At 41.9% G+C, this 26,423-nt stretch overlaps 1 protein-coding gene and 1 long non-coding RNA gene across 11 annotated transcripts in view; one reads left to right on the top strand and one right to left on the bottom strand.

Moving 5' to 3' along the window:
• MCTP2 (multiple C2 and transmembrane domain containing 2) overlaps positions 1-14,744 on the top strand; it is a 178,763-nt gene extending 164,019 nt beyond the window's left edge. For 8 of the 10 annotated variants that reach the window (XM_039492368.1, XM_039492369.1, XM_039492373.1 and 5 more), the window contains 4 exons: positions 4,038-4,147; positions 6,246-6,355; positions 10,573-10,670; positions 12,919-14,744. In XM_039492368.1, coding sequence (XP_039348302.1) covers positions 4,038-4,147; positions 6,246-6,355; positions 10,573-10,670; positions 12,919-12,987 — 387 coding nt within the window. In that variant the 3' untranslated portion in view covers positions 12,988-14,744. Of the gene's footprint in view, positions 1-101; positions 203-4,037; positions 4,148-6,245; positions 6,356-10,572; positions 10,671-12,918 lie in introns of those variants that run through there. The other 2 variants (XR_005585626.1, XM_039492371.1) reach the window with 2 other exon arrangements.
• Positions 14,745-21,862: 7,118 nt separating this feature from the next.
• LOC120373656 lies at positions 21,863-26,148 on the bottom strand. The gene is made up of 4 exons (XR_005585630.1): positions 25,928-26,148; positions 25,408-25,476; positions 23,091-23,234; positions 21,863-22,011 (listed from the first exon to the last, which is right to left on the bottom strand). It is a non-coding gene; the product is annotated as an uncharacterized LOC120373656 (long non-coding RNA).
• Positions 26,149-26,423: the final 275 nt, after the last annotated feature.

The raw sequence follows: 26,423 nt of genomic DNA, 5'->3' as shown, positions 1-26,423 counted from the left end.
TTCTTAAATCAGGATACGCATGGAAGATTTAAAGTAACATACTGATTATATAATTAATTCGCAGTTGTAAATTTATTTTGACGGTGTTAATTCTTTCCCAGAGGCTGAAGACTAGTTTGCTTCCACCTACAGTGCTGTAATCATCTGAGAAATAGGAAAGAAAAAGGTCTTGAAGAAACGGGGATTTCACTATTCATTTGAAAAAAATAAAAAAAAGATTTGCTGGAAACAGGCAGGATATTTTATTTTACATTTAAACTTAAACAAAGACCTTATGAGCTAAGGTTTTAAACCGCGGGTGTCCAGACTTTTTTCTTTTTTACTGAGCCAATTACACGTTGACTTGAGACACCTCAGGCCACAAAAAGTCATGGTACAGTAATATCAAAAAGAGTGTAATGTTGTGGAATCTTCAGCCTTGTGTACTTTGGAAAGAGTACGGAAGTTAAATCCTCCTTTGAATTCATTCCACATCGAACTCAAATGTAGCACATTTATTGATGCTCAAACAAAGCTTTTTACATGATGATTGCCTGTATTTATTTCTATATAAATTAGAGTCATTGCTCTTTGTTGACTATCTTCATGACTTTAGAAAGTTCTCTCTTGCATCATTTCTTGGGCCCAATATACTCTGGGTTGCAAACTTCAGTAGGCGCTGAGGCTGCTCAGAACCTCACAAGAGGTCTAAAGAACGGTAGAAGATCAGGCCTTTATTGTGCATAATTGATCTCCTTTTGTGTCACTTAATGAGTTATGCTGTGTGAGTCTGGAGTTAGGGTCCTGATACTAATCCCCACTCCCCCTTTCCCTCTCCAAGTACATAACACAGAATGAGGCATAGAAAAAAATCCTGGAATTTTCAAATGATTCTTGCAAAAACATTACATTGTGTAAATACATCACAAGAACAGCCCAGCTTACTTGCTAATCAGAATCTGATTTCAGTGACAGCACTTGTTAATTATTTCTGTAGACTACACACACACACACACTCTCTCTCTCTCTCTCTCTCTCTCTCTCTCTCTCTTCTGTCCTGTGTGTGTTTTATATAACAAATTGGAAATGCCACTATCTAGCAATGACTTTGTGTGTGTGCATTTGTGTGGTAGGTAAGGAAACGCATATGATTGCTATTATATCCTTCAGAGTGGATCACTGTTTTATTTTTCCGAGGCAGCTTGGTAGCTGCAGCAGAAGTAATGTTGTATGTGTTAAACTGTGTTATCACCGCATTTCGTAGCTCAATCAGAGATGTGTAAATAAAGTCAGCATGATGCAGATAGTGCTGCCAGATTATCTTCTTACAACTCTGGGCAGCAAGAGTAGGCTTGCCCTGGAAGATCACTTTTGGAAATTTCTTGCCTTTCCTCCAACTACAAGTTGGACGGAACTAGATAGTTACCAGGTTGGCTCTCCGTGAATTTTTGCTCTGTGTTCCACTTGTATGTAAGGTGCATAACAGCAGCATACAAATAGTTTAAAATAACCATGACATCATTTAATTCTGACCCTAACAAGGTTATAACTGGACCCATGTGAAAATGACTGGGTTTTTTTCTGTTTTGTCTTTAAAGGGTTATTTTGTTCTGGGTCATTTCACTTTCAAGAGATTTCACTTTTTATTTTAAAAAATTCTGTGAAAGCACTCTTTTTCATACTCAAATGTGATATTTAAAATTCCACTTCTTTTCATTACACAGTGACTTATATGGAAAAGGAATATCTGAATATTTAAATTTTGATCACATTATGAATTTTTGTTTAAAATTTACTTTGAGACAAAAAGGACGATATGTTATTTAAGATATATATTTGGGGGTCATGGGGGAGGAAGAGACATGTGGCTGTTGTCTCAGGGCTTGTTGACTTGGCATCACAACACCCTAGCAGGAGCTGAAGATAGGGCGTCTGCCTCACGTACACACAAACTCCTCTCCAAGTGAGCTAGTGCTGAAAGGGAAGTAGTGATGAACCTTCCACCATTCCAGCTGATGGCTGTAGACCTACCAATCCACTCTGAGTGGGGGTAAGGACATGGCAGAGGGCGGCAGGGTGATGTGCAGAGGCAGAAATACAGGGGTGTTCCATGTGTGAGTATGTGTGGGGCCCTCGATTACCCTCATCTGGCCCTAGTAAGTGGGGAAATAGGTGAGCATGCAAGGGGCTGTAGCACCACTCCTACAGGCTTCCCGCAGTCTGGGCTTTAATTGATTAAAACACATTCCACCAAATTGGACAATCAAAATGCAATGTAAAAACCTCTCTATCCAGGGGTTTGAATTTTGTACAGAATGAATGTTTTGCACGCTTCTAGCTAGAATGTTTGCAGCCATACCAACTTGCATGCAAAGAAATGTAATGTTAACACTGATCATTGTATCCTGATTTCCATAGCTGATTTAAACCACGCTGATTTTAATGCATTCTTTGCTTTTTTTTATTGCTGCACATTGGTTTCCTGTAATCCTGTGGCCTAAAATAAACAGTAAGAAATGTGATGTTAGCTTCTGTAAAAGGAATTTTATTATTTTTTCCTTTAACCTTTTCACCAAAAGAAAAGGAAGGTTTCTGCAGCAGAATACTTATTTCACCACCAGAAGCAAAAATCGAAACCCTGAAAAATTCTCAGTGAAATGGCAAAGTTCATAGATTTGCAGAGGGTTGGAATCTTTAGGGTTTGTGATGGAGTTTAGTGATTTGAGTCAGAGTAATACTCTATGCTTTTGGCTTTGCATGGAAATACTTGTGAAGCAAAGACAGTGGTTATATGAGAGTACACCTCTACCCCGATATAACGCTGTCCTCAGGAGCCAAAAAAATCTTACCGCATTATATCGAACTTGCTTTGATCCGTGGAGTGCGCAGCCCCCCCTCCCCGGAGAACTGCTTTACCGCGTTATATCCGAATTCGTGTTTATATCGGATCGCGTTATATCGGGCTAGAGGTGTATATACAGGGTATGTATAGTAAGCGTTGCTGAAAACAGATTGGGCAAGAAAACTCAACTATGTCTTGAACAGACAGGTGTGGAGAGATGATATGGTGGGAAAAAGAGCATATTAGAGTGTTTGGTTGGACCAGCAATACCATGATCACAAAGAAATTTGGACATTCCGTGATAAAAGGGGAAAGAATATCAGAGAGGGAAATCAAATTTCTAGGACCGCTCTTACCTTGTTCTAAAGTTCAGCAGAAATGATTATGTTAACATATGACACGCTCAAAGATGGACCTGATATTGTCTGATATTGTTTTGTAGCAAGACTGGGTTATTAACACTTACTGAGTGAGAATGGTGGAGGCATATTGGGTGCTGGGAGAGACCAACCCAAGAAATTGGAAAGAATTTAACTTTACATTTGGTCACTTGACACTTACTTGTGTATAGAGTAATGTAATGGTTGTCGATAAGGCTATGAAGCTTATGAATCCTGTCTTGAGCAGGGAATTAGATGAAGAACTGTTTCATGCAACAAATGTGGGAATTCCTTTGTGTGGTAGATTGTGTTTGCGTTAGAAAACCGTCGCCCAATTTAGCAGAATTTGTGTATTACTTAGCAGTAATTGCGTCTGAGTGGGCATGATTCTGAAAGAGTCTGAGCACCTGCAGATCCTCAGCACCTCTCCTAATCAGTCTCTCAATGCAAAGTCTAGAGCAGGTCAACATCAAGCAAGAATTGCAGGTCTCGGATGAGATGCATTTACCTGTCAGGCCTCTGTGGGGTAGATGATCTAGATAATCACTGTAGAAAACTGGGGTATTGGAAAAGGACCTGTGCTCACCTGAAGGGGTGGGGTGGAGGGGTAGCGGGGGGAGATACACAAAGTAATGTAGTATATTATAAATATAGTATATATACTTTAAACTACTATGTGTACTCTCTCCTCCTTCCAAACTAGTGTGTGTATTCTCTCCTGCTCCCAACTGAATATACATACACACATGTGGATATGAAAATCTATTATATACCAATTTTGTCTATGAACACCTTAGGACATGCAAAATAAATAAAAGATTTGGTTTACTTTTCAGGAATCTGAGAAAAAGGGATTAATTGAAAGAATCCACATGGTCCAGGATATTGTTATAACTGTTCAAAACATCTTAGAAGAAATAGCATCGTTTGGAGAGAGAATTAAAAAGTAAGTGAAAGTTTTGTTGCTAGGCTCTGAAATGTGTAGGACAGTGCAAAGCTATAAGTAAGGGAATAAATTCCTCCCTCAGAAAGTTCCTGGGAATTGTAGAGTAAGAGTCTCGCCAAGCCTGGCCATTTCTTCTCTCCAGAAGACAGCTCAAAGTAGAGAGGGCAAAAGTAATCAGCAGCCCTGCCTGTCCCCAACTCTCACTGGTGTGCTGCCCTCAACCCCCTTTCTTATCTACCTCTATGGATGAGGGTAGGGAATGGGGGACTCTGACCTGTGGGTCAAGGGACTCTGCTGTTTGGAGGCAGGTGGTCACAGAGGTGCAGTTGAGTGTATTCCTCTGGCTCATCCTCTGTCTTTGAACTAGGTGGGGATTAATGCTTGAAGTTTCCTTCCCATCATTCCCCCCCAAGGATGGACATATGGGTTATCTGTTGCTTGTCACCTCATCCTGTGCCTTGAAATGCTTGTCTATGTATCAGTTTAGGCTTCCTGCTGCCATGAGGGAACCTGAGAAGGTCCTTTATCATTTGTCACAACAGAAGGCACATGACTTATGCCTCACACCAGGAAGCATGGAGATGGGAGCCTGGGGTGTGTGTGTCTCTTAATAACCTCCCCCACCTCCCGCCACACACACACATTTGTATTTTGTAATTACACCCATAGTGGAGTGTAACTGACCCTCACGTTTTTTCTCTTTTTAACACAAAGTGATTGTCTGTGACAGAGCTACACTTAAATAAGGAGTTGGGCTGGGGCTAAAAATATATCAAATCCATGTGTTGTGGTTCCACTCCATCCATCCCAGCTGTGGTGGAAATGGCCAAGAGATGTATTCCACTCTATGAACAGAGTACTGTTCTGTCCAGCTGCATGGCAGGAAGGCTCAGAGTGCTTAAACACTATTAATGCTGGTATTTATTTTGGTAACAATGATCTTAAAGAACCCATTGGTATTAATGTGGGTGCCCTTTGTAATTTCTAAGGAATTCCATTGTAATTCAAAAATGATGTACCATTAAAAAATTGCTACCAAAGGTTTTTTTGGGGTTTTTTTTAAGTGACAGACTGGTTTGTGCCAGAGCTCTGTCACTCCCAGTTATGCAGTCCAAGGGATTTTTAAGAGCTTAACTGTATTGAGCTGTTTTGTGTTTTTGTTTTTAAATTAAGCTATGCAGTTGTGTAATAATTGTGGCAGCTCTTACACCCTATCTTTTCTTAATATTTTAATACGTAAAAATTATTTCCCCCCCTCCTACAAATTTTGTATGTGAGATGAAGATCATCTTATTTTATAGCCTAATGTTGTTCTGAGTGTTCCACTTTGACTTCTCTTCACCTTAATCATGATGTGAGGATGCCAGCAGGTGATCCATGTAATGCAAGAACACCCTGATCTGTAAATCCACTCATGCATTAACAAATGCCTTGTACTCCAGTTTGCCCAGTGCTTAGCTGCTGCTGCTGCCAGAAAGTACCGGTAGATGGAAATTAGAGAGGCAAAGTGCAAGGGCAACAGGATAACTCTCGAGGCAATAAATAGCAACTTTCAGTTATTTCACCTCTAGCTCTGCCATACAGGGCTAAGTCAGTAGTAACTGGGCTATATGGTGGCCTGAGTGAAATGAACTGTGCTTCTCAGACTTGTTCCTAATGTATTATTGTCCACCTCACCTGAGAGTATCATGACTGAAGATGTTGTTGTTATTCTCAGAAGATATCAAAGACTAAATGAGTGTGGTGACTGAATCTCTCCTTTACCTTTGTTTGTGATTCTCTGGAACAAGTCTGAGGCACATTGGTGACATGAAAAGGCTTGGACTGCTGCTGACTTGTGACAGTTCCCTAAATAAAAATAGTAATAGACATGAAACAAGATATGTAGAATCCAGAGACTATTCCCTTTGTAGCATCCAGATGCACAAGTCTACGTATCCGTCTTCCAAAGGCTCTGTGCTTTACTTTACAGTTTATTTATATGCACTGAATATTGCAGAAGGAATCATTGAGTTCTTAATGGGCTGTAAGTTATAGACAGCATTTAAGATCAGTAACACTGAAGAGGTTTTCTTTTCTTTTCTTTTTTTTCCCCCAGCACATTCAACTGGACGGTGCCTTTCCTGTCGGTCCTGGCCTGCTTGGTACTGACAGCAGCGACAGTTATTTTGTATTTCATACCATTGAGGTACATTGTTTTAATCTGGGGTAAGTGCTTCATAATATTGCATTTGCATGGGAAGAATCCAATATTAATTTATATGTGGGAATAATAAATCTTTAAACTTGCTGTTACAGGCATCAAATATCTGGGGTAAGCCCTATGAGAGTAATAAACACTCCATAAACCTTGGTGGAAATGAACATTTGTACTAGAGATCAGACTTTCTGCTGGTAGACTAAGGATTTTTCTGAGCTTTTTCTTAAAATTTTCTCATGGTTACCATAAGGGGAGCTTTAGTGTAGACAAAATGCTGCCGGCTTCTTTACTCTTGGGTTGTCTAGACTCTCACTGAGCAGAATAAGATGACAGTGGTTAAAAGACTAATACTCGAGCTCCCATTGGTGGATCTACACAGCTGGTTGGGAAACTAAGGAAAAGCGAGAGGCACATCCCAGAGGCTTTGGAACTTATGAACTGACTAGAAGTGTCTGAAAGATTTAAACACTAAGGGCCAATCCTGCAAGATGCTGAACTCTGTGGGGGTTGAGGGTGCTCAGCAAATAGCTAGAGACATTTAACACCTTTCTGGATTGGGAGATGGATGGGGAGGAATTGGTCAGGGTGGTATGAAGGTATATAACTAAATTTTACTAGGGTGAAAATAGAAATGGGAAAAAAATAGGTTTCAAAATTGTCTAACAGTGCCAAGACTGTGGTTTAGTCTCTCATGATAAGTGACAGAAGCCCTGTTGCTGGAGACATTTCAGTTTTGGCTAGACAAAGCACTAATGCATGTATTGTACTGTAGAGAGCAACCTTGCAATAGCAGAGTTGAGAGAGTGGACTGTATAACCCAATGGGTATTTTTCTGGCTCTGGTTTCTAAAATGATGTGGGTGAAATACTGTTTATTTCTATTACTTGATTGACTTGGTTCTTTCTCGCCAATTAAAGTAACAAAACATGCCCCTGTAAGTTGCATTCCAGAGGAGGGTGAGAGATAAATGTATGTCATAGGTAGTGGGGGAAGGGTGGCGGGGAAATGTACAGGCAAATGGTTGACATGCCTATGGACACCGAGTTGTTATCCAGTTGTATGAAAATAATTTTGGTAAGTAACTGATAGAACTTCCTTAGTTTTCATATCAGTGTTTGATTTTAAGATTATTTCCTTCCAAATTCTGCTAAGGAAACAAGCCTGTGAACAGGTGGCTCAGTAGCTGGTTGGTCTGTAGGAGGTGATAATGAGAACATACAACAGTAGATTCACATTTAGGAATGGGTGACCGGATTGGAGGAAATTAGGAACTGGCCCACACTTTTGTACACATTTTGAACCACACCTGAAATTGTTGGTAGGTTCATAAAATTTGGGACCCAGCCCTTCTAAGTGGCTTCCTACCCTGGTTGAAATCCAGCTGAGTATCTCAGAAAGTTGGGCAATCTCTGCTTCCCTTCAGTTATGAGTTCCAAGGTCAGGCAAAAGTGGTGTGTGCGGGGAGTGTAGGTATTAGGGGCTGCTTTGAGTCTGGGGAATGGAGCACCCAGGCCAGTGCCTCACAGTATATGTGTAAGACCTAGGAAATCACTTGTCCTTTTCACACAACATATCATCAGCTGTCAGGAGCGGAGTGTGGGTTGGAAAGAGGGGGCTTAGTTTTGAGGGAGGAATGGGAAGGGAGGGGGGTCAATAAAGAGGTAAGGGAGAAGGATCTGACTAGGTTGGGAGAAAGAAGTATCCAAACCTTTCAAAGCCATTAAATATCCAAATATCAGCTGGATCTTCTGAACAAATCTTGTAGCTCTTTGCATCCTTTCAGAGAGGTTGGACCAAATCCAGTAAAGTCAGGGACATTTCTGAAGGTTTTTGTGTAATCACAATGCAGTGTTTAAAATAATAATCAATTGTGATCGTGTTTTGCTGCTCCCATGAAGGATGCCTGCCTTTTCTGGTGTATTTGAGCTGATGTTCAGGGTTTTGTGTAGTTTCTTGTTCTCACTGCCCATTATAGAGAATCCAGGCGTACATGCTTTACAGACCTGATTTTCAATAGGGCTCCAACTTCTACGTGCATTTTGGAACCAGGGAACAGAATTTTTGTATGCAAAACCCCATTGTGTGCAGATTTATGCTTGTACTAATGGAGCTCAGAGTCTGAAAATTAGAACCTTGATGTATGTCTGTAATAAGAGAAAGTTGGATTTTTTCCCCTCAGAATGTTTTTGTCACCCTTCATCAGTTTCTGTGGTTATTTACAATGCTAAATCTGGGTAGGGGGTGAAAGAACAAAAACCGAGGGCAGGGTAGCCTCATTGAACAACCCTGCAATGTCAAACCATCATGTTACTGTATGCTTCTGGACAGTGGTCAGTCCTGATTAGTTTTACAGTGATGAAGCATCCGCTAATGTCACTCTAACATTAGGGGATGGAGATGAGGTGAACGAGTGGATTATACTATCAACAGCTGGAGCTGGGAGAAAACCATAAAATAAATGATTGAATTCAAAAAAAGAGCGAACAAAAATAAAAGAGAGAGGAGATTCCTGGAACTAAAAGTTCAGTAACAATATGTTTCTGCCTCAATGTGGAAGACATCCAGAGTACACCAAAGCTATACATCCAGTCAACATCATCTAGACTGACAGGGCCTTCAAATATGATACATGTTAAACAACTACCCTGTGGCAAGGCCTCAAAAGACCTTATGGTATTTTCTGTTTTTAAAAATCAGGTACACAGAAAATTGTGTTGGCATTTTGCTACAAGAATATAGCTTAAAAGCTGCATTCATATATGAAGCAGGTACATCTGAGAAAGAGACCAAGGGAGGGAGAGAGTGGAAGTCACTGGATGTGAAACCACATGCAGAAAAACTGCTGTGAAATTTTAGCTTGGGTTGTGATTAGAGTAGGTGCTTATGACCTCTTTCTTTGCTTATAGGATACCAATATCTTAATTTTCAAGATGCATTATTATTTGCTCTCCTTTGCCTAATAATACTTAACTCTCCTATGGCACATTTGATTTAGGACTGTAAAACACCTTTAACTTCTACTCACATCAGTAGAGCTGGTCAGAAAATGCCATTTCTGCAAGACTTAAACTGTTCATGGAAAAGGGTCTTTTTTGGTAATTTTTAAACTCAAATTATTATAATCTTTTTTTTTTTACATTTTTGAAACAAAAAGTTTTGATTTTCTGATTAGAAACAACTGTTTGTTTTGAAATTTAAGGTAATTCAAGGAAAAATAAATATGTGAATAAAAAGGGTCAAAATTGAAGCAAAGCATTTTGGAATTCTCAAAATGAAACGCTTTGATCCACCCAAATTAAATTTATTTCAGATTTTTGGTTCACAGGCATTTTTGAGAGTTTTAACTTTTCGGCCTGATTCAGGCCAGGAAGTTTTTTTTTTGATATCTGAAATTTTTATGAGATAAAAAACTGTGATCTGCCTAGCGCTCCTGGTGAGCCCTGATTCCATTGCTGGGACCAGCTACAGCTAAGCACAGTTTGGCTAGCTCTGCGGAGCGAACTAGGAGCGACATTGCAGAGGTTAATAAATCAAGTTATCCACTTTAGTCAGACCAAAAAAATAAAATCCTAATAAGTTTTCACAGTTTCCCACAGCATCAAAGTATAATCAATGTGTCAAATCTGGCTCTGCAGTGAGGCTAAAAAGCTATGAAACGTGGGGGGGGGGCAGATTTCCTCAGTCGCTTTCTTTTTTAAACTAAACAGGGGAAAAAAAAAACCTTCCTCTTTCCCATTCCTCTCTTCACCCTCCAACCTCCTATACTTTCCCTCAAGCTTCAGGAGAGGACCACATTTGGTCTAATGGAGGCCTGTGCCGAGCTGGGATGCTATATTTCAAAGCAGAATGGGCTGTTAATCCATGTATTTCCCACCACTACCACCACCCCCCCCACAAAAAAAAGAAAAGAAAAAAAGAAAAAGCTGATGGGTTCCACAGTTTCTGCTTTTTCAGCCACTGCCTCTCTGCTGGTGTGGTAATGGGATTTCCACCACCCAAGTAAAGCAGAGTCTTTATATAATAATTCCCTTTCCTTCCTTCCTTCCAAGAGGCATTTGTGAATGATTCCACATGACAGCAACATGTGCATGACTTGAAGTCTAGTCATTGTTTTCACACTAATTTTTACTTGTGAATTTCCGTCCCCCCCGCCCCCTCCCCCCGCTTGCCTGAGCAATTATAAATAAATAAAGTGGGTTTGTATTGTTTTGTTTTTGTTTTTCAGGCATAAATAAATTTACTAAGAAGCTTAGAAATCCCTATGCCATCGACAGTAATGAGTTACTAGATTTCCTCTCCAGGGTCCCATCTGATGTTCAAAAGGTAAGTAATGAATGGCCGCCACCAACAGGGGCATCAAGCAGCACTAAGCGCTGCCAGCGCTATGCTTGGGGAATACAACGCCGAAGCATTTTGAATAACAGAGATAAGGCATCAGGAAAATCCATAAAAGGGGCAAGGAATGTGAGGGAGAGGGGAGCTGAAAACCTTTGTCAGAAGCATAAGATGACTGAAGAAAAATTTATCCTGAAGAGAGCTACTTAAAAATGATCTGGAACTTGCACAGCATGGGTACTGAACTATTGATCTGTTCACCTTTTTGCTCTGATACTTGTATGGAGGGTTGGGGGAGAGGAGGGAGGATACAATCTCCCTGAGTGACAGAGAGAACCATCCAAAGGGTTTTACTGCATTCCCCATCTCCTCATACAGGAGTGGGGGGATTATTCCATGATTTTGTGCTTGCTGTGATCTGCTTTGGGCCAGCTGCCATCCTAATTTCTATTTCCCCACCCACCTTGAACACAGGGTTTCCTTGGACAATGCTATGCTCACCTTTTATGAAGCAAAAACTTGAGATCTGTATAAAGTAACCTGTGATCAAGAAGATTGATCTTCTGCCAGCATGGAATTATAACTTTCAGTCCAGCCAGGATCACCCTCCCCCCACTTCATTCATGTCTATTTTTTAAAAGCACTGTATTCAATAATCTTGTCCAGCTGGCTGCAAATTATCTGAACAGTGGGTCTTTTAGAATGTCGAGATCTATTTATTTCTCTCGGTGGAAGGAAAATAGTCTTACTGGGTGGCAAATGACACAAAATCAAACAAAAGAAACAATCCTTTATAATCATCCAGAATCTTATGACCGAGGGCCCTGATTCCGCCATCCCGAATCACACTGAAATAGCTTTTTACTCCTCAAGCAGTAGTACTTGCAGAGTACAGTGCTGCTCACTGCAAATAAGGGGATCACAATCTAGCTAGCCCATAGTGATTTTACTCTGTTGGAGATTGGAAAATGATTGTCTCCGTGTGGTGTCAATGCAGCTGGTAGAAACACAGTTGGAAAAGGTTTCCAACGACATTTGTTTCGAGAGATCACCAGATTGGTTGATGGCAGTGCTATAGCTAGAGAAAAATATCTCTATAGATTAGGGAAAAAAGCTAAACAGAAATAATCATAGAGACATTAAGCTTAAGTGTATTTGTATTTTTGTTGATGCTATTCTAGAATGCGCTGGATTTGCAGAGATGGTTTGCACTTGTCCTTTAACGTTTATATTTAAAGATAAGCTGCTTTTCTATTTGTGTTGTATTTAAGATTTACATTTATAACATTTTCCTGAATGGTTTCTGTCATCCTTGGGTAGCTTGACTGAGCTCTGTAAGGAAGAGGATGCTATTTTCTATGAGGAAGCATTGGTAAAACACACATGAAGGGATATACCATCCTAGGGGAGTTTTGCCATAAATGCTTAAAAAAAAAAAATAGTGAATACATTTGGCATCTAATTAAAACCATTCCCAGGCAGTATCAAAGCCACCTCTGCCTGCTCCACTTAACATATTGCTAAAGTACCTTTGTTTCATTTTGCTAGTACTATGAGTTAGAAAATACCTCAGTATTGCAGCCTGTTACTGTATGCCAGTAGCACATGGCCTGGACAAAAGGCATGGAAAAGGCAGCGTACTCTGTGTAAGAGTCTCATGATTTCAATGGGAACACTTTTCAGTTATGCAGCAGACAGTTTGCGATTGGGAATTACACCACATTTGGATTTATCACAGATGTTTTAACCATTATATCACAAATGAAATTGCTGTGGGGAAGTAGGGGAAAATCTTTGTTTAGTTTCTGTTCGAGAAAATATTTTTCCTCTTTAAAGTGATAAAGCATGTCTGTGTACAGTTTTGAGACCACTCTGACCTTACTGGATAGTGGGATCCACTTGCTTTAGCATTCCCAAGAGAGTCTTATTAAACGTATAGGTTAATGCGAGCAAAAAAAAAAAAAAAAGGCCGTCTATCTGGCATTGCTGAGATCAGGTAGTGCCCCGTGCATCTCATTAGAAAAATCTGCTTTTAATATTTTGGTTTCAAGAAATGATGCATGACTTCTCAAATCCTTCCTGCAATTAATCCCCCATGTTCCTGTGTTTAGAAAATGATTCATTACTTTTGAACCTTCCTTAGTTTCCCTTGGTTTGTCCTTGGGGAGCCATTAACACACACTGTAGTGAGCTAGAGTTACCTAACTGCAAACGTCATGTCTATTTGTTTTTACAGGTGCAGCGTGCTGAATTGAAACCATACAGCAGCTCCAGTCCCCTCAGGAAGAAATGGAGTACTCTATAGGATGCAGACAGATTTTGGAATGCAGTATCCCCCTCCATATACACACACATACATATTTTTTTCTCCCCACACCCTTTTTTTGGTCCAGATGAACACTATAATAACTGCCATGGGCCCAGGATGGTCCCTCTGGAAGACGTGCGTTTTCTGATGTGCACCTATCCTGGGCTGCCTTTCTTTTTGGCATAGAGGCCTAGCCCAACCAGAGCAGGGCAGAACACAAGGACGAATTAGTGGGTGGAGAAGAGCACAAGCACATGTTCCATTTTTTAACTTGGATTATTAGGGTAAGACCGAATGTTGCAGCTCTCCTTGTTTGTATGTAGCAAGATACAATTCTGCCTAGTATAGCAGATCAGCTAAGCTGATGTGAGGAGATGCTCTGAATTAGTTTTTAACATATCCAACAGATTTACATTAAGATACGAGAGCTATTCTTTTCTCAGTTAAATCACAGCGCATAGAAGGGTTTAAACTCTGAATTAACAAGTCTTTGATACCCTGCTTCTGTTCAAGCAGTGTATATTTTAGAAAGTTGTTATCATAATTACCAGAAACAGCTAGAAGCTCCCACAGTATCTCAATTTCATCCAGCACTTGTGCTTTTAAAAACTGCTGTTAACTCCTTGATGCCAGAATTGCCTGGCATGAGGTCCATTGCTGGCAATGGACACACCAGGATCCACCACTGTGAAAGGGTTAGGAGAATTTGCAGCCCTGAAAAGGCCATATTTCTGACTTGCTTATTTATAATTCCATCTCATCAGATTTTTCAGCATAACTGTTGTTTTTGTCTAAATCTAGAGATGTCAACACTACAGCTCTTGAAGAAAAATACTTTATAGCCTTAAAGATGCATAAGCTTGGGCAGGAGGAGAGCACTGTGCCCAAAAGGGTGGTTGTAAATATTTTGCTTTGCTATAATAGCTCTCAAACTTTGGTTCATTGACCACCAATGTTCTGTGGAGTCTTTCCTGGCAGCTCACAGAATGAAATGGTATGAGATCCAAGCACTGTGAAGAACTGGTGTTGTGGTAGGAGATATGGGTCCCTGAGAAAATTTCAATTCTCCCAATAATGTAAATTCTTATATAACATTTCTTGTCCACAGAACTCAGTGCATTACAAACTTGGGTAACCATTGTTACTCATTTCACAGATGGGGAAAACTGAGGCACAGGGAGGCAAAAGACAGCACAAATCCCGCTGACTTTCAAGGAAACTTATGCTGCTAATCACTTGAGTCAGTGTTGAGTTGACTAGAACCTAAGACTCGTGACACCCCCTCAGCCCCCCCAGCCACTGGACTCCCCTAAAGTGCTTCACAGAATAAAGAAACTAGAGAACCACAGGATACAGATGACTTGAAAATGCATTATTTAGAAATAATCTGATTAATCAATGGCTGTAAATATAGGCCTACCTTTATTGGCAGACCTGTCTTGAGCAGAGTTATATCATGGTATCCAGCACTGCCACCAGCAAAAGAAATGGGACCGTGATAGTGATAGCTAATGGATTATTACTCAGATTCAGTAATTTTCTAGTAGTTTATTTTTCAAAGTAGTTTTAACAATGTTTACATGCCTTCATTGAAGGAGAGGAAATTTTTTCATACAAGTTTTAATTTTATAAATAAGGTGTTTTACTGGGATCTCATGTTGTAGGTATATATGAAAGAGTAGAAAATAAATTAGGCGTCATTTAAAAAGGAAATGTGTGTTGTGTACATAGTATACATCAGGGGTCGGCAACCTCTGGCACGCGGCTTGCCAGGGTAAGCACTCTGGCGGGCTGGGCCAGTTTGTTTACCTGCCGCATCAGCAGGTTCGGCCGACCGCGGCTCCCACTGGTCGCAGTTCACCTTCCCAGGCCAATGGGGGCGGCAGGAAGCGGTGTGGGCGAGGGATGTGCTGTCTGCGGCTTCCCGCCACATTGGCCTGGGACTGGCGAGCCGTGTGCCAGAGGTTGCCGACCCCTGGAATACATACATATACACTATATATGTATGCATATACATATGTGTTTATTGTGTGTATCTCCTTATATACACGTGCACACACATTTAGGTTGCAGTTTAAAAATCTTCAAAGAAAATGTGTATGAAAACTGCCAAAGATTCTAAAGCTTATCTTCTTGTGTCTGTTCTTTTTCATTTTGTATCTTTCCCGGCATGTCTTTCTGGCAGAGTCAGATCTCTGCATGATTTGATTTACTTCAAGTTAATGAAGCTGGTTGGAAAGAGCCTTGTAGAAATTATAAAAGCTCCAGTAAATCTCCTATTTGTACAAACAGTAGATATCCACCGACCCCTTTTGTTAATCCAGTAACTCAATCTCCTGTGTAAACAATGCCTCATTGTCTCACTCTAAACTGTCATCTAGTTTATCATACTGTAGTCTGTCATTTTGTAAGGACCAAAGTGAGACATTGTTAAACACATATGTGAGATCTGTTCATTCATTTGAATGAAAACATTCAAAAGAAGCAAAAATACCTTATTTGTTTAGAAGGTGGGACCAATATTTTAATAGTATTTTTTCTATAGAATTTTCCACATGAACTGATTTCTATTCAGGAGACAGGGTAATGTCTATTTTTTTAAATGTGGGTATGCTAAATTTCAGACTATTTTGTATTAGATTATTATGCTGGAGACACACAAACGTAAGAGTTTTGCTATGTTCCAGTACCTATATATGTTGCAAAGAGCTGTTTGTTATGATAAATATTTTGAAATGCAATAAACATTTGATTTCAAGATTTTGTGCTATTAATTAATCTAATCAGAATATATATCTCCAATTCATTGTAGAACATTTACTGTGGTACAGTACTTAACATCTGACCATACAAAGTAAGCACATTATATTTAAAGTACATGCCTCGACAGGAAGGAAGTGCAATATAACGATAACAGCAGAGAATTGGGATTTGGAATGGAAGCCATGCTGCTATGGGGAACAAAGAGTGGTGCTAGGACTGGCGTGGAGGAAGTGGCCATCTGCACAAATCCAAACACAAGTATCCTGTTATCTACAGGATTTATCTATGGATCTCAGACCATCCACAGGTTTGGAGGGGTTCCCAACTCCCTCCTTGACTTAAGGAGTTCTCCAGTCCTCACATACAGGACCTGGCCTTGGGTGATTGATTGCTCCACATTCAAATGACCAATCTCTGTCTTCACGGCACTCTTTACTTGGTCCAGAATGGCGGGGTGTGTGTTTGTTTTAAAAACCACACTCAAGTCACCATTGGTGAAGGGCGTTCTATTACATAAGGTATTGTTATAATGGAAACGTCAATGCACATATCATAGTGTTTACATCCCAAACTCTCTTACTATCTTCATGCATTCAGAAACACAAACCTGACTATGGGTCCTTATACTGCCTAGAGATAAGTTAGCTGTGCACACGTACATATACACTGCATGGACAGTTGTGCAAATATCGGATCTGAGGTGTACCCACAAATCAAGTATTTCTGCATACATTTGGCCAAACTGCTTCTGAAAAGTTGGTTTTCGTGAATGCATTCAAGTAAAAAATGTTTCCTTGAACATTCATATCGGTTAAGTTCTGCCACTAAATGCATACCCTGGAAAGCAGGCAAACAAAGGTTGTTAAGCCTGAATAAAGCACATCCATTTTAAATGTCAAACAAATATTGACAGATTTCTTTCGGGGGGGGGGGCTGAAGGGCAGGTATTTGCCATGCTTTTATTTTAACCTTAAGTGATGTCAGTTCCTACCACTGCCACCACTTATTTATATCAATAAAAGGTGAGTATAGTGGAAGAATTGGGAATTGTAAGGGGTGGCTGGGGTTTTTGGTTTGGATTTGGTGGGGGAGGGTTTTTTCTGTTGTTTTTTTTTTTTTAACTCAGGACATATAAAGTCATCTCTGTTAGAAACTGTATTTTTTAATCAGTCCATCATATTTTGCATCTTTAAAGGACCCCTGTCCAATTCATTATTTTTCCAACTGATTGATTTAAAAATTGCATTTTTCTGATAGAAAATCCTTTAAATAGTATGTCCTCATTGGGGGGGGCAAGTGGGCGGAGTTTAGTCCTTTAAAAGAGGATGCTGATGTTTATAAGAGTCTTTTCAGCCAAAAGGGAGATGGCTAAGGCTCTGATCCTACACCTGGTTTCATGTTGATCTGTGCCTGCCTGACTGTATTGGGGGATTGGTGCGTTCACAAACCAAAGAAATAGAAAGTAAAATTATGGGAACTTTTCAGTTTTATTAATGAATAGCAACAAGAAGTTTAAATTTTATTGCGAGATTTCAAGTTAATGGTGTCCCCTTAAATGGCTGCTGTTTTGTAATGCAGGTAATTCAGACTTTTAGTAACTTCCATGTTCTTGCTGCGTATGAAATATTTTATCTTTAGCCTTTGACACATTTTTAAAACATTTGGGCAATGTGTATTCTACCTCCTGTTAAAGTAGCTCAGAGAGAGCTCAAATGTAGCTCCGAGGAAAAGGAACTAATTGTCTTAACTGTCCTGTGATGCTTCATGCCCTGCCCTTAATACCATTTTTTATTTGCTTTGAAAGAGTTTTTGATGCTTGCTTGACGGTGCTGGACTTGAGTAGTGCTTGACGGGACTGTTTTTAGGATACAGAGCTTCAGTGTTGTTAAAGTTTCCTCCCCACTCCTTCATCATTGTTCTTCGACTCTGGCCACCCTTACCCAACAGTGGGGAGTTCAGCTTCCCAGATCAGCGGCTCTCACCAGGGCTGGCATTAGACTTGCTGGGCCCCGGGGCCAAAGCCCAAGCCCCACTGCTTGGGGCTGAAGCCCTTTGGCTTGGGCCCCCCTGCCCAGGGTGGTGGGGCTCAAGCAGGCTCAGGCTTCAGTCCTCCCTCCTGGGGTCATGTAGTAATTTTTGTTATCAGAAGGGGGTCGTGGTGTAATGAGATTTGAGAATCCCTGATCTAGATCGTTAATCGGTGGCCTTTTCAACTGGGATTGAGTTGAGCAGCAATTGTGATGGGAATTCATACAATAGAGGCACCTGTCCGCTAGGAACTAGACTGAAATCCACTAACTCACTCTATATAGGCCACTAACCAACAGATGGTAACAGCCCACTACCAACCTGCGCCAATCTGAACAGTCTAGAGGAGAAAGATTTACTGTTGCCAGTGTTCTACGCCATTCCCTTTTTTCTGTTGAGAACCTGATCCTTCAAGCACCCTCACAAGCAGAACTGACATTGACTTCCCCTAACATCAATAGAAATGCACCAGGGATGAGTTGGGGAGGGTGGGGGGTGGAGGGGTTGGTTTTTTGTTAAGTTTTTTTTTTTAAATAAGATTCACAAAATGCCTCTTAACCAAACTCCCACCTTTAGATTCTCAGCCCTTTAAACTAAGTTGATAGACTGAGAAATGTTAGCTTTGCCTTTAGAGACTATGGTGCGTGTTAGAAGTGAATCCTCTTCTGATTCAATATTGTACTTGCATTTTATCTGTGAAGCTGCATGTGTCAGTGCCCTGGTGCATCCACCCCTTCAAATCACACAGCAGCATGATAAGAATATCTGCTCTTTAAAATCCGTAAAGTTAGCAACTCAGAGGGAGGCTGAGATACTACAAACGATTGTTAATCTGGCGTGTTGCAGATGGGGTGTTTTAATCGCTCTCCAATTGGGAAAAATTAAGCCTGTTGAAACTCCATCATTTCTGGGTTGAGGTTCTGTCAGGTGATTCATTGTGGGGAAGGGAATCCTGCAACAACCAAAATCTTATAGTACCGAGGGAATCTAATGTGAGAAAAAGACATGTTTTATTTAACATATACATACCCAAACGAACTGAATAATGGTTCATTTCAGCTGCACCATAATGGGCTTGCACCAATTTTTAATCCGGTATTTCCCCCCGATGTTTTGATTTAAAAGAATGCAGTGTTCAAGGAGGATTTAGAAAGCTTTGAAAAATTGATTTGTGATACTTTAATATATTTAAGCCTAAAACTTCTATTCCAGGGCAACGAAGAGCTGTGGTAGCTAGTCATGATGCTTAACACAGCATAATTTATGAAGTGGAAACTAAAGGTGTGAGTTGAAATTCTGACAGTGCAAGTGGCCAATGGGCTGGAGATCTTTTTTTCCTAAGACAAATATTGCCAATTGGCCCCAGTGTGTTGGACTGAACTAGATGATACCTGCCTTAATTAGAGGAAGGGAGGAGAGAGGTAGAACATTTGCTGACTTAATTGGAACCGAGGTTCTGAACCTCAGCTTCCTTATGCCAGTGCAAAGCAGCCCTCAAGCCACTTAACTGGCCCCTAACCATGCATTGGGGAATCCAGTGAGTGGGGACCAGGAGGCACATACAGGTTATCCCTACACTCCTGTAATCCCCATCTGCTCGAATGGCTCCCATATGTTAGAGCAGCCCCAAGTCTACAGAGGGGTGGGGAAAAAAGATAATAGATGAATACATTCAAATAATATGGAGATGGATGGAAATAGAAAAGTGGCCCATGGTGTGTTGGGGACCCCTAATATAGAGATTCCTTTTCCAGTAGGTGAGAGAAGGAATTTCCAAGTGTCAGCCTCCACACATTAGGGTGAATGCCAGGGTAGAAGGAGAGACAAGCCTCTGGTAACATACTTGCATAGGTGTCACCACGGCCTCCTACCGAATAGAATTCAGGCCCATTCAGGTGTGGGTGACTGTCTCCGTCCAGGTGGTGGAGTTTCAGAGAAGTGATGCAAGTTGCCAGACTCGGGACCCTGAGCTCCAAACTATGCAGCCATCTAGATTCTTCTGCGGCTCAGAGTAAATGACTTGGTATGTCATAGCAAAGGATCTGAACTGCAAACCTCTTCTGACAATTGGGAAGTAGATGTTGTTCCAAGCTATTAAATCTCTTGGACCAGATCCTCTGCTGGTATAAATGGAAATGGGCTTTTCAGTTACAATGGCACAGCCTACTTGCACCAGCTCAAGATCTGGCTCTTTAAATGGATTGCTCAAAAATACACCAAGGAGAACTCAAAAACCCAGGCTTTAAAAAAATTCCCATGAGCAATCTATTGTTGCCACTGTCAAGTCCACCTTCTGTATGTTGCCAATGGGATTGGGCTGAACTTTCTTGTCCCTGTGGTACATAGGGCAACTTCTTCTAAGGGCACAAATCTGTGTGTGTCACAACCACCCATTATTCCCAATTTTCTATCACCCTCACCCAAAGTAGAGCAAATATTTCTCCCCTTCATTTCTTAGTGGAGATGCACAGTGGAAATAGTGTATCTTCCCACATGCAAACAATTTCATTGTAAATTCCACTACTTTATGTGCCAAATGTTGCTTTAATCATGATCCTTTATTTCTTCCCCCATCTCGTGTGTGTCTTTAGACCCCTTGAGAGAGTCTCCCAAACTGCACAGCAAGTCACTGCCCTAAGAGAATGGAAAAAAATATATGCGTAGTCTCCCTCCATCCCTGGCAATAGACGACTTTACTGAAAGTCAATGCCATCCACTTGCATTTATCACTGCCACTCTTGCTCTGCATATTTTTGGTATTCGCCATGCATTGTTAACGGTGATTGTCATGTAATTAAATCACTGTTCATCACAAGAGCCTATTTTTATGCTGAGATAAGCATCAGAAGTCTGCTGCAGCGTCCCCCAGATCAATAAAGATGTTCCCTGTAGGATTACAAATAGTCTGGGGTTGTGCAGGGCACCAGAATTAATTAGGAATGATTTCTCTTTTTCTTTCCACTTTCAATACATTTTTAATTGTTAATTCATTTTCGATGGGCTTGTTTTTAACTCTGCCTTGATGCCCAGATGCTTCTGTTCAAGGATTTTGAGCATCATGTCACTTGTGGCAACACCTCTTAGTCCTCACCACTCTTGCCATCCCTTCCATAGTCATGCCTCGCTATTGGTTCAAAAGAGCAGTAAATGTTCTTAAGACTGAAACACTTTACGCTGCAGGCTGTGTGATGGACTTTAGATAGTGATGATGATGTATGTGTGTTACAGTTTTGCCTTGAATCTCCAGCTATGTTCTGGGCCCCATTGTGGACAAACACATAGGGTCTATCTACGCTTCCAGCTTTCCACATGTCGAGCTGCAGGTTCTTGCCCTTACCCCTCTATCGTTCACGCTCAGAGCCCTTAGATATATGTGCAGTGGTGTGTAGAAATCCCATTAGCGTACCTACCGGTGGGGGCGGGAGGGTGAGAGCACGCACTGACACGTGACCCACCTCTCTACCCTCCCATTTTGTGGTGTGGACATAATGATGTGAACTGCCCTCGAGTCTACCTAGTCCATCATCATTCCCACAATTCCCCGTCCCGTATCTTCTCGTCTTTCGCCCTCCTCAGGTCCCTCCCACTTAGTCTCTATAGACCACAAGTTATCTTCTATTTTGTATACCTTGGTTCAGCATTTCTCTCTTCTCTTTCTATGTGGACGGCTTCACTTCCACAGCTCGCTCCAGCTCAGCTTGCCCTGCCATTTGAAAATGTTCTCCCTCCAGTGTGCTGCAAGCTGGCCAGAGAGGCTCTCTTGTGAGTCCACCCAGAACCAGGACTGCAGCAGAATCTCACAGAATATTCACCTTTATGAGATCCCCTGGAGGCTGGTGGAGCAGAACATCCATCAGACAATGGTGTAGCGCAGGGAGTGGATAAAACATCTGAAGTGCCTGTACCACAAGGCCAGCATCACAAACAGCAGGTGTGGCACATGCCCAGTACATGCCCCTGCTGTAAAGAGTTTGATAGGGTGGTTGGCACCACTCCAGCATAGGGTCCATCATCTCCCATGATGTCCTCCTGACACCAACGGGTCTTATTGTGAGACTGGAAGAAAGGGAGGCAGGTGGCAAGATCAGATGGGACCATGGAAGGCTTGCAGTCCCAGAAGTACCAAGTGAAGCTTGAAGTCTTGAATCAGCCCACTCAGCAGGGTGCGGGTAGCGGACATTCTGTGCTCATTTTCCAAGGAGCTCTTTAGGGATGAACCTGGAGACCAGCCTAGAGAAACAGAGTCAGCAGCTGCCCTGAAGAATTTGTTTCTACAGTAGGGTCATCAATCAAGGATCAGGGCCACATTGTGGTTGGTGCTGTATGGACATCCATTGGAGTTCTACTAACATCTGTGGGAATAACTGTAAGTAAAGGCTGCAGAATTGGAGTGTAATATGTAATGGCAAATTATGCATCGCAAGCCTGCTAGAATTATTTGAGAGAAACGATCAAATCGGATGAGCAGTAGAGATTGAAACTGCAGGGGTGTGTGTGTGTGTACATATATTTAAATATTCTATTGAAATAACCATACAGTACTGATATTCACAATCAATATAAGCACAATGATCTCGGCCATGAACATTACACCTCCATCGACAACAAATTGCAACAATAACAGAGGCAGCAAAAAGACATTGTCGTGAAGGTCTCAGAGAACGGGTATCCGTAATATGTGAAATAAGGGAGAGACCTTCACCTTGGTTGCCCACTGATCCAAGGGCTGAGTGCTATTTCCTTTGAACATCCAACAGCATGAAAAAAATACCTTTCCCATTGATATTTCGGGGAGGCATCCCTCCCTTGGTAGCCACGGGGAAGAAGCAATAGAACAGGTTAAGGGTTACTGTGGGGATAAGCAGCCAGTTCTCAGCATGCAACGGAAGTGAATAGTTGGGTGACAGGTTCTGTTCTTTATGGGCCTAATCTAAAGTCCATTGATGTCAGTAGAAAGATTCCACTGGAGCTGTGGACAATGCCTTATATTTGTTAACCCCATACCAGGGGGATAAACACTGGCCAAAGGTATCACTGAGAAATAATTTAGATGAGTCTGAACTAAAAGGCTTGTGAGATTCTTCACAAGGGCAAGCATAACTGGGGGACTCTGCAACTTGACAGTGGAGGAAATGCATATTGGGGATGCTTTTAATCTGCTCTCACACACTGTTGCGTGAGGAAGGAGAGCTAGACATGACTGTGGACAGCTGTGTGGGAGGTGTTCCCAGTGTGTGGAGGCACTAAAGAGCTGAGTGAGGAAATAGGGTCATTAAAGGGACAGCGCATAATACAGAGAACATACTCACCCACATTCGCTGTTGACTTACATGTCCATGCTATGGGACCATATTACTCCTGAATGTAGGTCAGTGAATGACGTAGCGATGACCAGGTGTACGTTGTTTGCCTCCTCTGGTAAAACAAGGGTAAAGGGGCACTTGCACTTGAAACTATGAGGCAATAAATTTAAAACAGATGAGAAATGCTTTCCCACAATATATAGCTAGCTAGTGGCATTCACCACCCCAGTTAATACTGAGCAAAACAATGCTGGTAAGCCGCAAAATGTGAGGGGACATTTATATGGCTGAGAATAGCATCAGCCTGAGGTATTACGATGTGCCAACTCCAGCATCTGCCTTTAGTCTGAATTTGGGACGACAGGATTACAAGGGTTCCTGAATACCCGCATTTCAGGGCATTAGCTAATTTCCAGCTGCGGTCAAGGGAATTTTCTTTCATATTATAGTGTGGCATAATGAACTGTATTAGATGGGGTGAGTGGCAATAGCTTTCTCTGAAGTTCTTGGGATTGGCCAGTGTCAATCAAAATATCGACTGTGTGGGCCATTGGTTTGTCCTAACGTGGTTTTTACTATTGTTTATTTGTATTGTAGTAACCTCTAGAGGCCCCACTGAATTGGAGCTGAATTATACTAGGCACTGTCCAAACACACAGGATCGGTCTTCACTGCAGAGTTAACCTGGACTCTACTCAGGTGATGCTGTTAACCTCCCTCTCATCCACATACACAGCTTCCTCATCTAAGGTTGGTAGTGCTTTAACCCAGGGCTAGTGGGCCCAGCTGAGGAATAGTGAGAGGTCAGCAGCCACTTTTACTCAGGCTGGTTTGCGGTGAGGTCACAAGCTAAATCACTCAAGTGCTTGACAGTCTTCCAGTGCCTTCCTACAGTTCCCCCCCACTCCCTGTGCCCGGGACAGTCAAGTTCTCCCACAATTCACTGGAAAGGAAGGGTGAGTGGCTTAGCTATTGCAGCACAAAGCACCATGGGGTATGTCCTCAGAGACACACAGGGGAGCACAGCACAATGGAGGGCACAGCAACTCAGGCAGGGCTGTGCCGTTGTGCTGCTCATACCCAGACTAAGCTGACCCTGGGTGCTGATCACCGGAGTTAACTCTGCAGTGAAGACGTACCCATCGTGAAAGAGAGACCTTGCCCACCAGGGCTCACCTCTTCAATAAACAAGTCAAACAAAGGGCTGGGAAGCAATATGTGTGCGTCCTTTTGAATAAGCTCTGTAATGAAAATCGCAGTCAACCCCACAAGCTTTTAAAGACTGACTCTTGCTTTAATCGGAAGTGTGTAGAACGGAATTTGATTATAGATGATACGCTTTGCACAGCCAGACACCCAGCACATGCTCATCTCTGTGTTGGGGCAGAGGGGGTAGGTTTTTAGAGCTCAAAGGACTCCTGGCTATATACGGAAGGCATTTGCTATGCAGTTGCTGGCAAAAGGCAACTGTCCCCAGAGAATGATGGAATTCACACGCCTGTCAGCTAGCCAAAAGCTACCTGTCCTATATTTGCATGTAGTGACACAATGCCTGAGGACCTAAGGGAGCTGGCAGCAGCCAAACATTCCACTTGCTCAATCACTTGCTGTCCTTTCCCCAAGAATGCACCAAACGGATTTTAAAATGATCAGCTGGGAGTGAACCGCAGCACATATTAGGGTTTGTCTGCTCTGCAAACAAAAGACCTGCAGCAGTGGGTCTCAGAGACGGGGTCGTCTCAGAGACGGGCTCGTGGGGCTCATGCTGAGGGGCTAAAAATGACAATGTAGACATTCAGGCTTAGGCTGGACCCCGGGCTGTGAAACTTGGTGAGGCGGGGACTTCTTAAAGCCCTGGGACCAGCCCAAGCATCTACGCTGCTGTTTTAGCCATGGAGCACAAGCCCAAGCCGGTTGACTCAGGCTCTGAGACACACTGCCACATGCTGTGTACGTGTACCCTTAATCCCTCAAAGTGTGGCATCTTTCTCACTGCAGCATTGCACATTATTATTGGAAACAAATGGTTCTCTTCTCCTACCAGGCCAGCAGAACCCCACCGATTTCAGTAGAGTCACTACTGACTTACCCCAGTGTAAATGAAAGAAAAATCAAGCTAATTTATCTCGGAATTTCGCCTCCCTTCATCCCAAGAAAGACAGTTGGGGTTTCATCCCCTTATGCCCTCATATCCCTGATGATCCATAGTTTGCCCTGCACCACCCAGATGGCAGGGGTGTTCTGTCCCACTAGAAGAAGGCTTTAGTTAAAAGGAAACTGTTGATTAAATGCATCATGAATCAAAGGGCTACAGATAACTCACACAATGGGCAGGATCTTCTGATGGGGAGCGAGGGGAAAGGCTTTCTGTCTCCTTCAGTCCTTGGGCTGGCTGGGGGCACAAATTAGAGCACCCACAAGGGTACAAGAAATGGAAATAAATGTTTTAAAACTCTCCAGTGCAATGTTCAAAGACTAAAGTACTCCACTGTTGTTCTTCTGTAAAACATGGCATAATATAAAATGCACCAAAGTGGGTGTGCTATGAAGATTTTATTGGCGTGGTCCTGCCATGCAGGAGTGGTGGTGCACATAAGTTATAGAAATATTATGTAAAGATTTTGTTTTAATTGGGCTGCTCTTTTTGTATCCTGCCATCTCTAAGGCCAATTGCCTGAAGTACAGTGGGTAAAATCCTGGCTCCGCTGAAGGCGATTGAAAATCCCCATTGACTTCAATGGGGTCAGAATGTCACTGCACGAGTCTGCTTGTCCATGGCTGAGAGGGCGCCATAAAAACCTCTAAAAACCTCAAAAATAACTCGACTATACCTAAATAGTCACCTTTTAAAACCCCTTTTCCCCATTATGATCAATTGCTGTCCCTTGCCTGTCCTGAGTATTGGGTCAGGCTACTTTGGAAGGGATAGGAGGGGACATTCAAATTTGGGGAGAAGGAGGAAACATTTCTGTGGCAGAGTGAACAAAAAACCCCAACCCAACTTGGCTATTTGAAGGGTTTTGGATTGTTAGAATAAGGCCTGAGGAGATAGATTAATGATCAGAGGGCAGGTGAGGGGGTCGAAGGTCATGTTGCTTATTGCATCATTGAAAGGAGCTTAGCTCCCACCGTGAAGGCTCTAAGAACCTAAGCAGAAGGGAAGAGAAAGCGGCATGATGAATTGCAGAGGCATGCAAGAAATGAATGCATTACATGGATGTCATGTCTGAATGTGCAATTGTGTGTGTGGCTGTGTATGTGCATTATTGTTATGTAATTATAAATGCATATATATCTCTATATGTGTGGAAGTAAATCTTGGCGTTGTCTGTTTCAAAG

Source organism: Mauremys reevesii, linkage group 10, assembly GCF_016161935.1.
Source record: "Mauremys reevesii isolate NIE-2019 linkage group 10, ASM1616193v1, whole genome shotgun sequence".
Classification (NCBI taxonomy): domain Eukaryota; kingdom Metazoa; phylum Chordata; order Testudines; family Geoemydidae; genus Mauremys; species Mauremys reevesii.
This window is presented reverse-complemented; position numbering and strand designations above follow the sequence as displayed.